This window comes from Beta vulgaris, chromosome 4 (assembly GCF_026745355.1).
Source record: "Beta vulgaris subsp. vulgaris cultivar EL10 chromosome 4, EL10.2, whole genome shotgun sequence".
In the NCBI taxonomy this organism is placed as follows: Eukaryota; Viridiplantae; Streptophyta; class Magnoliopsida; order Caryophyllales; family Amaranthaceae; genus Beta; species Beta vulgaris.
This window is the reverse complement of record NC_079205.1, coordinates 45,741,558-45,753,484: the sequence shown is the minus strand read 5'-3', so window position 1 is coordinate 45,753,484 and position 11,927 is coordinate 45,741,558. Positions and strand designations below refer to the sequence as shown.

Genomic DNA, 11,927 nt, shown 5'->3' with positions numbered 1-11,927 from the left:
ATATTAAAATTAGATCGTAGATTCTAATTAAAACCCTTACTACCCGTTTAATAGTTGGTCATAAATGATGGTAATAGGAATGAATTTGTGTGTATATTTGTGAAAAATATCATTGTCCATTCCCATGGTAATGCTAATTTATCTTAAAATGTCCACTTTCCTTCTTAAATTTTCATTCGCATCCAATACCACCTTGTAGGTGGTAATGAGTGGTAATGAAAATTGCTTCCCATTAGAGACAAAAACACAAGTTTGGGGATGAGATTGGTTGTCCATAGAAAAAAATGTCTCCCCATGAAAATTTTAAGGGTACTCCCCTAATAAAATTACATTTAAAATTTATTCCCATTACCGCAATTTATTGACGACTATCAAACGGGCCGTGAGTCCCTGACCGAACATTCGACATTTCGGCCCATTTTGAATGAGACAATCCAAAACATGGCTACCAATTAGTAGCATTTATATGGACCGTGTGCAAATCAGCCGGCGATTGGAACCCGCAAGTTCTAGTAACGGCCAGGATCTCCCCCCCATCGTTTTCGGCCTTCAAAACTCTCTCCGCATATTCCCCGTAGTCCTAAGTGATAGGGAGGAGAGAGAAACAATAAACAGCAGACTGCAGAGGTGATAAAACTGAGAAGTGAGAAGTTGGTGGAGTGGGAGACACCAGAAACACAGGAACACAAAAATACACTACAGTAGTTAGTTAGTGACTAGTTATACAACTTTTCAGCTTTCTCACCCATACGGAATTCTCAGCCTCCATTTCTTCTTCAAAGCTCGTTCTGGTATTTTTCTTAGATCAATCTACTTGTGTAGATAATCTTTTCTTGCCATTTTTCATTTTATATTTTTGCCAGTTTTGAGATCTACTTCATGTGATTAACTGATTATTCATGCGATTTGTTTTATGTGATTGTTATTGTTTCTTTTATGTATTCCACTTTTTTTTTCTATCTCATGTTTGTAGGGATAGTTTTTATTAATCTCCATTTATGAATAAGTGCAACAGTTCAACTATTATGTTTGTTCATGTATAACTTTGATAATTAATATTTTTAATTGTGAAAATTCAGATAACATTTTTTATAATCATTTTTGTTTTTATATATTAGTGAAAAAATACTTTCTGAAATGTGTAAATTATGTAAAAGTCAAAATATTACACTTAAAAATAAACAGAGGAAATATTTATGATTCGAATTTATGGTGTAACTACTTAGTTTTCACCTGTTTTGGCTTATCCATTTTTTTTTTTTTTTTTTTTTTTTGTGTTGTATTGATTTTCTGTTTCTCTTAAAATCTGGGTCATTGCTTAGATTTTGTTTCAAGGCGTTTTTTCTGATGATGGTGCCTTTTTAGCTGGTGTTTGTTGCGGTTTGGTTGTTGCTATCTTTGAGGGTATGATTTAAGTGGTGACTCTTATAGGTTTGGTGATTTTTGCTGGGATTGTGTTTGTCCATGGGCGCTTTAGATGAGGGCCATTACAATGTGGAGCTTGAAAATACATTGAAACTGTGTTGTAATGAATTGGGTCGGGAGGAAGAACCAGAAATTGAGGGTGCTGTGAGGATTTTGTTGCAAGGCTTGGGTGAAGATATCAATAGAGAAGGCATCAAAAAGACTCCGCTTCGAGTTGCTAAGGCTCTTCGACATGGAACTAGAGGTGAATTTCTCCTTTTGTTCATATATGCTCTTCATTTGAGCTTAATTACTGTTATGATTGTTTCTTATCTGGTGTATCGTGGATGTTAGAACCCTTTCTGAGGATAAAAGAGCTTCTTACTTACTCGAGCCTTTGTCCCAGGTCTCAAACCCACTTGTGAATTAATCAATGATGTCCAATTGTGGGTAGATTGATTTGTATATGGGACTTTTAATAACAATACTCAGCTGACTTTGGAAAGGATAAATTGCTTGTACTCTTACAATGTGTTTGGATGCGAGCGGTTGAAGATAAAAGAAGGGGAAGGAAAGTGACAGATCAGTTTCCTTGCCTTTCTAATAAAACTAAAACACACGCCCACTTCTCCTTCCCTTGCTCTGCTTCTCCTTTCCTCTCTTTCCTCCTAGGCTCCTACCATTGTTATTCGAGCACCTGTTATGGAAGCTCTTATGTATTATCTGGTTAACTCGCTAAGCTTGTATCATTCTGATGAATAAATCTTAACTGCAACTGTAAACTTAGTTCATTTTGTATCAAATCTTTTATTTCTGAATAATTTACCTATCCTTCATAGAATCTGACACTCAAATAATCTTATGCTTCACTGTAGGGTTTATAAACTTTAGTAAGAAATAAAATTAGGAGTCTTGTCGGAGAGATCTAAAAGAACTGCACTCTCCCTCTTGAATTTATGGATATTAGTAAGATTTTGAGAACAAGGTGGCATGCCTTATTTTTTATTCATTTACTTTTCGAGTTCAGGACAATTATTTTATTGTATTTCGTTAGATTGCCTAATTTTCCACCAAATTATAAATGATTGGTATATAATGGCCGAACAGAAGTGTCATTGGGCTGTCTCTCTTGCCGTGGTTGGAAATTTTGTAAGGCTATACATGAACTAGATGTGCTGGATGCTGAAATATCTATTATAAGGAATTAATGCTCTAAATATTATCTTCAGTCTCCTAGAAAATGCTTACCTTTTCCTTCAAAAGAAGATAATGCTTACCTTGGTGGGTGCTACCTGAAGAATTCTATGGATACATAAAAGTTATCTAGGACTAATATGTATGGGCCTAGTCTAGTCAGTTGTCTATTATGTTGCTTGGCTTTTGACATTTACTGAATGTGCTGATATAATTCTTGCTTTTTTAGGCTACAGACTTAATGTGAAGGACATTGTGCAAGGTGCTCTATTTCCTGAAGCAGGTCTTGATAATTGTAAAGTTGGCCATGCTGGAGGAGCAGGGGGTCTTGTTATTGTTCGTGATCTTGACCTCTTTTCATATTGCGAGTCCTGCCTGCTACCTTTCCAGGTGAAATGTCATGTAGGTTATGTTCCATCTGGGCAGCGAGTTGTTGGCCTTAGCAAACTTTCTCGTGTCGCTGATGTCTTTGCCAAGCGCCTTCAGGATCCACAACGACTGGCAGATGAAATATGTTCCGCTTTGCAACATGTAATCAAGCCTGCTGGTGTTGGTGTTACTCTTCATTGTCGTCACATACATTTCCCTACTTTAGAGTCTATGTTCCTTGATTCAGCCCCTGAAGGGTGGACAAAGTTGCTGGTGTCCTCTGGATCTGGAGTTTTTGAAGATGAAGATGCTATCATTTGGAGTGAGTTTCTTAGTCTATTGAAACTTAGAGACTTTATAGCTGATAAAAGTCGAGAGAAGAACTCTATTAATTATTGGTGCCAATCCCGGGCTTCTCCAATGAGTAAAATATCATCCACTCCAGGTACTGTAAATCATGGTATGGTGAGTGCAGTCACTTCAATTCTCAAATCCTTGGGTGAAGATCCACTAAGGAAAGAGCTTATTGATACTCCTGCACGATTTGTGAAGTGGCTTATGAACTTTCAGATCTGTAATTTGGACATGAAGCTAAAGGCATGGGCTGCTAATGACTCGGTTGCTCTCAGATCTAATGGTGATGTTAAATTGAACACAGAGATCCACAGTGAGGTTAACTTGCCCCTTTGGTCGCAATGTGAACATCACTTGCTTCCTTTTTATGGAGTTGTGCATATAGGTTACTTTTGTGCTAAAGGAGTGATTCCCCTTCGGAAGGCCCTTGTTCAGTCAATTGTCCATTTTTATGGTTTCAAGCTCCAGGTACAGGAGAGACTCACTAGACAAATTGCTGAAACAGTTGCACCTCTTGTTGGTGGAGACATAATAGTGGTAGCAGAGGCTAGCCATACATGCATGGTCTCCCGGGGTATCGAGAAGTTTGGGAGCAGCACAGCTACAGTTGCTGTACTTGGTCGGTTTTCATCTGATCCAAAAGCTAGGGCATTGTTTTTGGAAAGCCTTCCTAGCACTAACAATTTCTAATGTCGATGTTTTGAGCTTGGGAAGACAAGCCAGACTTCACCGCCATATGATTTGAGATTTTGCTGGTATAATTGACTCATTTATGCATATGTTTTTTCTATTGTATCAGTGTGCCCTTCATAAGAGGTTTTCTCTCGGGTAATATGCTTGCTGTGCTTATAAGTCAGTCATTCAATTTTCTTATAGAGGAGTGGGAGCTTTTTTTTTTTTTTTCCACAAGTAGTTTCTACACTGTTAAACAGACTACAGATCTTGAGTTCAATGAGATTTATTTGCTTGCTCAACTTACTGATATAAACAGCCACTTTGGTATATTTGTGTTTATGTAGGCTTTTACTATTTCTATACATCGTTTTAAGTAAGAAATTGGGAAGCTCATTACAAAGTTCAGCTACAGCCTACAATGTTAGTGGACTTTTTGATGGATCGCTCATCGCTGGGCATATTTATGCACAAAATATGTATTTGGGGATTTTTCTGATTTTCTTTTTTGGCAGGGAGAAAAAAACCTCAAGTTACCCTCCCTAATACGGAGGCCAATCTAAAACATCCTTGCGGACGAGAAAGGAAAAATAAATACAATAAAGAGGAGACCATAATAACACATCCGATGAGAAGTGATCCTTTTCTGCCATAAAATTCGATGTTTGCTTGGCCTCCCGATAACAATAAAAGACACTTCATTAAAATGCTTCAAAAGTGAATCTGCATCAACAATAATCTTAGCAATAGACCATCATGGATTACCATTTGGCTTTATAGAGTTAATTACAGTGATATGTTCCCCTTCAACGACAATCTTCTTAATATGGAGAGAAATGACCGCTTTAATGCCTTCGATCAACACTATAGCTCCTGCTATTAGAATCGAAAGATGATTTCTCAAGAATTTGGCATTTGCCATCAAAACCTCACCTTGGGAATTCCTAAGAACAAAGCAATAAGAAGCTTGCCCAACATCCAGTTTAGAACCATCAAATTTAACTTGACAACGTCCTCATCACGAGGGGTCCAAATTAGATTATTACCAGAGCGAGAAGACATCTTATTGATTTTGTTAGGCGAAATGCTATGGGAAGGAATAACTAAATTGGAACAAATAACTTTTATCCCACTTCTTAACATAGGAGTTAATGGTAAAATTAGCTTGAGAAAAAAGAAAAGTTTCATGATTGAAAATGAGTTTATTTCTCAAATACCAAACATGCCACCAAACAATAGCGAGTTGAGTAAGATGAGCAATAGACAAACAATTATGGCAAGCTTCTAAAGCCGAAAGAAAAGAAGTGAGCTCCAACAAATGGATCCACGAAGGAAGGATATGCCATTCAAAATTATCCGCCAAGTGAGTAAACACATCTAATATAAAAGGACATTCAAGACTTTCAAAATTGTTATATTTTCAAGACTCCTATTGGAAAATCAAGGCTAAGTCTAATAATTTAAAACTTGGGAACGCAAACACAAAGTATTATCATGCGCGTGCTTCTATTAGACGAAATCGTAATTTAATCACTTTTATTAAACACCCGTCATATCGTTTAGTTACTCAACCAAAATTAGTAGAAGAATGTACTACTATTGTGTACGTTTAAGAAAAGATTTACTAAGAATATGGACTGTTGTTTTAATTATGACTCCGATCTATCTTTATTATAGTGTATAATTTCTGAAAATGATAACATAGATTTATGCGCTGATATATCGATTGAAGAAGTTAAATCTGCTCTGTTTGATCTAGCACAGGATTAATCTCCAGGTCCAGATGGTTTTACTCCTTTCTTCTATCAAAAGTATTGGACTTTTGTGGGCAACTCAGTGCATAGGGCTATTAAAGCTTTTTTTCACTCAGGAAAAATTTTAAAAGAAATTATTTATCACTCTAATTCCTAAAATAGAAGCTCCATCTAACCCAAATCATTTTCGACCTATTAATCTTTGCTAAACTATTTGTAAAATTATTTCAAAAATTATGGCTAATAGATTGAAAGTAGTGTTTGGTCGGATTATTCATCCTTTACAAGGGCTTTTGTCCCTGAAAGACAAATTCAAGATAATATTTTATTAGCTCATGAAGTGTTTCATTCTTTTAAGAATAAAAAAGGAAGAGAAGGGTGGTTAGCTATTAAATTAGATATGGAAAAAGCTTATGATAGACTAGAGTGGAGCTTTATCTTTGCAATTTTTTGAAAATTGGGTTTTTGTGAGAAATGGATTAATTGGCTCCATAAATGCATTACAACTGTGTCATTTCCGTATTGGTAAATGGTATTCCTCGAGATATGTTCTTCCCTTCTAGAGGTATTCGTCAAGGAGATCCTCTTTCTCCGTACATTTTTATTCTATGTGCAGAAATTTTAGCTCGTCAATTGTTTCAAGCTAGTACTATAGATTCTAGATTGATAGGGGTCACTCTTGGTCATTCTAGAATTAACATTCCTTTTTTAACTTTTGCGGATGATACAATGATTTTTGCAAAAGCTAAAGTAGAAAGTTGTCATGCTATAAAATCTATTCTTAACAAGTACTGCTCAATGTCAGGCCAACTTGTCAATTTTCATAAGTCTGCTTTTCAATGTACTACAAAATCCCAGCTGAATTATTAAGTATTTTTCAGAATATTCTCCATATGGATGATTTTCTATCACTAAGGTAACTATTTGGGTTGCCCAATCATTAGTAGCAAGGTCACAAATGCAACTTTTAGTTCTATTCAAGAAAAAGTCTCCTCTTAGGTTACCAAGTGGAGAGCCAATTCTCTATCTCAAGTAGGTAGAGCCATTTTAATTCAGTCTAATCTGGCTTCTAAATCTAGATTTCAAATGCAAAGTTTTACTCTCCCTCCTTATATCCTCTCTTCTCTAGATAAAAACTATAGGAATTTATTTTTTGGAATAAAGATCCGAATTCTAAAGCTTCTAACTTGATAGGTTGGGATAAGATTTGTACACCTAAAAAATTTGGAGGATTGGGGTTGAGAAAAGCTAAAATTAATAACTTAGCTTTTTAGTTTAAACTTCTTTGGAAAATAATTAGGATGCCTAATAATTTATGGGTCGAACTCATTAAGCAAAAATATCTAAAACAAGACACATTATTCACTTATAAAACTAAAGCTAATGTATCTTGGCACTAGTGTAAACTAATGACGCTTCGTACGCCTTTTAAGCAAGGTCTTAGATGGATGGTGGGGAATGGGGAGACTATTTCATTTTGGAATGACAATTGGGTGTTTAATTACCCTATTAAAAAATAAGAACTCCCCTATTATTGGGTCAGAGGAGTTGATGGTTAATTTTTTCATTACAAATGTTGCTCAATGGAATAAATAACTTCTCTTAAATTATGTTTTGATTAAAGTAGTGGGTGATATTTTAAAATTTTTTATCCCTTATAATAAGATGGCAGATAGAATTTTTTGGGGTCTTACTGCAGATGGAGAATATTCGGTTAAATCAGGTGCTGCTCTACTTCAAGGATATGGCTCAGATCTTCCCAACCAGGTTAGTTTTGTCTAGATTTGGGGTTTGTCCATTCCACCCAAGATTAAATTCTTTTTGTGGAAAATTTGTCAGAATGGTCTCCCTACTAAAAAGAGGTTAGAAATGAATCATATTTTCCTTCCTTCAAAGTGTGTTTTTTGTAACTACCACTTTGAAGATGACCATAACTTATTTCTTGACTGTCCTTTTTTACATGATGTTTTAGAAATAGTTAATGTCAATGGTTTTTTTCTCCCCTTCCTATTGATAATAGTGATCTTTCTTTTATTGAGTACTTTTGCAATCTTAAGTCTTGTTGGACTCTTAAGAACCACAATTTCTATGCTATTTTGTGGTGGTTCATTTGATATGATAGAAATAGTATCACATTTCGTCAGGAAATTTTTTCTCCAGCCAAACTAGGGGCTATGATTGAAGCTTATATGAATAATCTAGATTGTTCCTTTTCTAATTTTTCCAATTTGGGATATAGTTAACAAGTTGTTGAAGAAGCTAAAGCCTAGGCCTAATATTATTTGGTCCCCCCCTCCTCTTGATTTTGTTAAACTTAATTTTGCTGGTTCCAAGTTGCAGAATGGTAGCACAACTTATGGCTTTGTTATTAGAGATGTTGTGGGGAATCTTTTGCTTAGTGGTGCTAACACCATTGCTGATAATAATTCTATTTTAGTTGCTGAGGCCTGGGGTCTAAGAGTAGGTATACAGGGAGCTCTTTGTCTGGGGGCTAATAATACTACTATTAAGGGTGATGATCTCTTGGTTATTCAAGCTATCAAAAGAGTCTGCAAAATTCCCTGGTCTATTAATTCTCTTATTAATGATGCAGCTGATGATTTGAGAAAATTTGATAATTATAATATTCAGCATGTTTTTAGAGAATCTAATTTTGCTGTCGACTGGATAGCACATAATGGCCATTCCACTACTAATCTTTGTTATTAGCCTGGGTCTTCTAATATTGCTTTTTCCAAGATCATCCGTCAGGATGCTTTAGGATGGCCTGTTAATTGGGTTCCTCCCTAATTTCTTTTTTTCTGGCTAAAAAATAAAAATAAAAGGACATTCAAAACACAAATGATAGGTTGTCTCAGTAGGATTATTACGAAAAAAATATCGCGGCACAAAAATATGAATTTTTTTCAAACGACGTTACAAACTTTCCAAAGAAAATTTTTAATCTTAGAAGGAGCACAAATACCCTAAATCCAACTTACTCCACCTTGAGATCATTATAGCCATTAAGTTTCTGGATAAGAGAAGCACCTGATTTGACAGAATATTGGCCATCCGAAGTTATCCCCTCACTAATTTGTCTTCTTGATTAGACGAAGGAATAAAAAGAGAAGAATTTAATCTTTACGATACTAGGATGAACTAAAGTAAGGACTTTGGGACAATTCTAGACACCGAGTTTAAGATACAATCTGCAACCTTAAGATTTTCAGTGTAGCTGGATGCAACATAGAGAGGAGAGGGAAATGAAAGATCCAATTATCAGACCAAAACATAATGTTCTTGCCATTCCCGGCCCCAACTGCCATCTAACACCTTGCCTAATAATTTGCCGATGACGCAGTTTCCATTACCAATAGGCAGTACAAGGGTGTAACAGCCCGAATTTCCCCAACCAGCTTATAAAGGATTAAGCACAGCGAAAGAGGCTCTAGTCGAGATAACCCGGACCATTACCATCACACTCACCGAACTAAATCGGAGAGTGTGGAACTCAATTCCCAACTCTATCCAAATTAATTAACTATTACAACTACGCCTTGATTCTCAGACTTTGTACCAATAAATACTATAGAAAATCCGACAGAGTTTCCTTTGAAAACAGAACAACTCTAAAGCGAGAAATAATATGAACCTGTTACAATCTCAAGTTATAAAATATATCGAAATCCCAACAACCTCAATGCTTTCGCGGAGCAACAACCAACAGAGAATCAGGAGCACTAGCTAACGATTCTTAAATGAAGAAATAGATTATAAAAAATAATCGATTAACTATTACAAGTGGAGCATCCTCACTTCAATAGCAACTATAATACTGCTCCAGCTTGTAATGGTTCCAAGTTGCAGAATGGTTGAAGACTTGATTGACACTCAAAGCTCGTCTTGGAAAATTGATGTTGTTGAATATTGTTTTAATGAGCGAGACCAAAGGTGTATACTAGCCCTTCCTCTTAGCAACGAGAGTATTGATGACGAGATAACATGGGCACTCACAAAAGATGGTATCTACTCAGTAAAGACTGCATACATGCTAGGCAAGGGTTGTGATCTTGACAACTTCCATCAAGCATGGGTGGATTTATGGAGTTTTGATGCAAGCCCAAAAATTCGTCACTTCTTGTCCAGATTATGCACGAACTCGTTGCCTACTCGCAGTCTCTTGAAGCATCGTCACTTGCTAGATGATGACTCGTGCCCTTGGAGATGTGGAGCGGTCGAGACAACAGGTCACACAATTTTTGATTTCCCCCGGTTTAATGAGTTGTGGATTGACTGTGGATGTGATGCCATGAAGGATTTTGCTGCCTTCCCTTCAATGAGTGATGTGTTGTTTCATTGGCGTGGCATTGACAAGGAGGTGAGAATTAAAGGGATGTACTTAGCTTGGTGTATTTGGGGAGAACGTAATCAAAAAGTTTTTCACAACAAAAACACACCAATCAGCTTCTCATGGCTCGTGTTCTTAGATTGGTTGAAGAGCAAGGTAAATATGCCCAACGCATCTATTCTTCCTCCCAGCCTCACAGTACCCCAAGCCTACGCATTTGGCTCGCCCCCTACTGGTATTGTCAAAATAATTATTCATGCATGTTTAGATATTGAGGATGGATTGGAATGGGTATTGTGGCTCGCAACTCTACTGGGCATGTCATTTTCTCGGCCACTAGACGTGTTAGAGCATTCTGGGCTCCGGAGCTTGCTGAGGCAAAAACCATTGTCGTGGCTTTGCGATTGGGGAAACGTTATGGACTCCAGAATATTATATTAGAGTCGGATTGCCAAGTCGTTATTCGTCGTCTCTCCAACAACACTGTCCACCAACACTGTCCACCTTTCAGATCTCGATACTATCCTTCATGATATCTTGTCTGCTTGTTTGTATTTTCCTTCTTTAGTTTGGTCTCATGTTAAACGTGACAGAAATTTTGTTGCCCATCACTTAGCTAAGCTAGTTCCTTTCAGAGTTGACCAAGTGTGGGAGAATCATGTCCCTCCGGAAGTGGCTCCTTATGTACTTATGGACAATTTGTCACTTAATTAATCTAGCTGGCTTACTTTTCCCCTAAAAAAAAAAATTCCTTAAACATATGACCAGAGTGAAAGAAAGCTTGCACAACAAAACCCCACTGAATTCCCAACTAAAGTCCGATATCTTTGAAAAAATAAGGAGGGGACCCATCCGGGGTCCCAGAGAGTTATCAGGGAAAGCCCCAAAACTACTTCCTTAATTTCTTCGACGAAATGAAAAATTGATATCATCATCAAATACTACAGGTGAAAGAAGATGAAAATCCACAATTGGATCAAACAAACATCTAGATTAGAGACAATCTTTTTCTAAAAGCTTTTGTTATTTCTTGTTTTATTATCATAGATTGAGAAATAATATGTACATCTTCTGTGGTAAACTGTTTGATTTGATTTCGAATTTTTCTGTGTACCCCAAAACCCTAAAGAATGCACCATATACTCTAGTGTAAAACTCATCGTGTACCCTTAAGCTACAGGAAAAGAAGTAAATGTTATTAGTGACTGACGATGTTAAGAGGTTTTGCAGCAAATCCTCCTAAAACTTTTTAAACTATCAACTTGCCCCATAATGGCTAATTTTGTGTAATTTTCAAATAACTTTCTGCCCTCCTATTTTGCCTATACAAATGCATGCCTATATCATGTATTGGGCTGCTAACTTCTTATTTGTATATTTCCCTCTAAGTTAATACTTTACAACAAAAGTTCTTCACAACTTGAAACATCTTATATCATCCAAAGCAATTTTGCAAGTATAAGAAAAATTATTCTACAAGAACAGTCCTCAACGATTATAATACAAGTTTGGTGATTGTGATTTCTTGAATGGTGTAGGGGTACAATTGGGCAAACGCCAAGGTAGACAAGTGTTCGTGCAAAATCAGTTGGTTAACTTCGCAAACAAGTTAATGCAATCCAATAGTTTGATACCGAATGCCACAGGAGTCTTAGTCCCTGGGGGTTACCGATTTTAATTTGATTAAACCTTGCTAACGTACTTTATTGTAATCTAATTGGTTAAACTACAACGCATAATAAATTCAGGCGAAAAGCAATAAATAGAACAAGATGCAATAATTAATCTATTAATTATAACCAAACATTCCCATTTACATCACAAACTTTAAGAATAAGTTTTACAACACA

The 11,927-nt window shown here is 36.3% G+C and overlaps 2 protein-coding genes across 3 annotated transcripts; both read left to right on the top strand.

Moving 5' to 3' along the window:
- The first annotated feature begins 515 nt into the window (after window positions 1-515).
- LOC104891147 (GTP cyclohydrolase 1) lies at window positions 516-4,325 on the top strand. 2 transcript variants are annotated; one of them, XM_010676800.4, is made up of 3 exons: window positions 516-791; window positions 1,432-1,669; window positions 2,828-4,325. In XM_010676800.4, exons 2-3 carry the CDS (start codon window positions 1,465-1,467, stop codon window positions 4,009-4,011), a joined length of 1,389 nt encoding a protein of 462 aa, XP_010675102.2. In that variant the 5' UTR covers window positions 516-791; window positions 1,432-1,464; the 3' UTR covers window positions 4,012-4,325. The 2 variants fall into 2 exon arrangements, with proteins under 2 accessions (XP_010675102.2, XP_057250302.1); XM_057394319.1 differs by having other exon boundaries at window positions 516-796; window positions 1,436-1,669.
- Window positions 4,326-7,412: 3,087 nt separating this feature from the next.
- LOC125496714 (uncharacterized) lies at window positions 7,413-8,456 on the top strand. Its single transcript, XM_048642250.1, has 2 exons — window positions 7,413-7,514; window positions 8,088-8,456. Exons 1-2 carry the CDS (start codon window positions 7,413-7,415, stop codon window positions 8,454-8,456), a joined length of 471 nt encoding a protein of 156 aa, XP_048498207.1.
- Window positions 8,457-11,927: the final 3,471 nt, after the last annotated feature.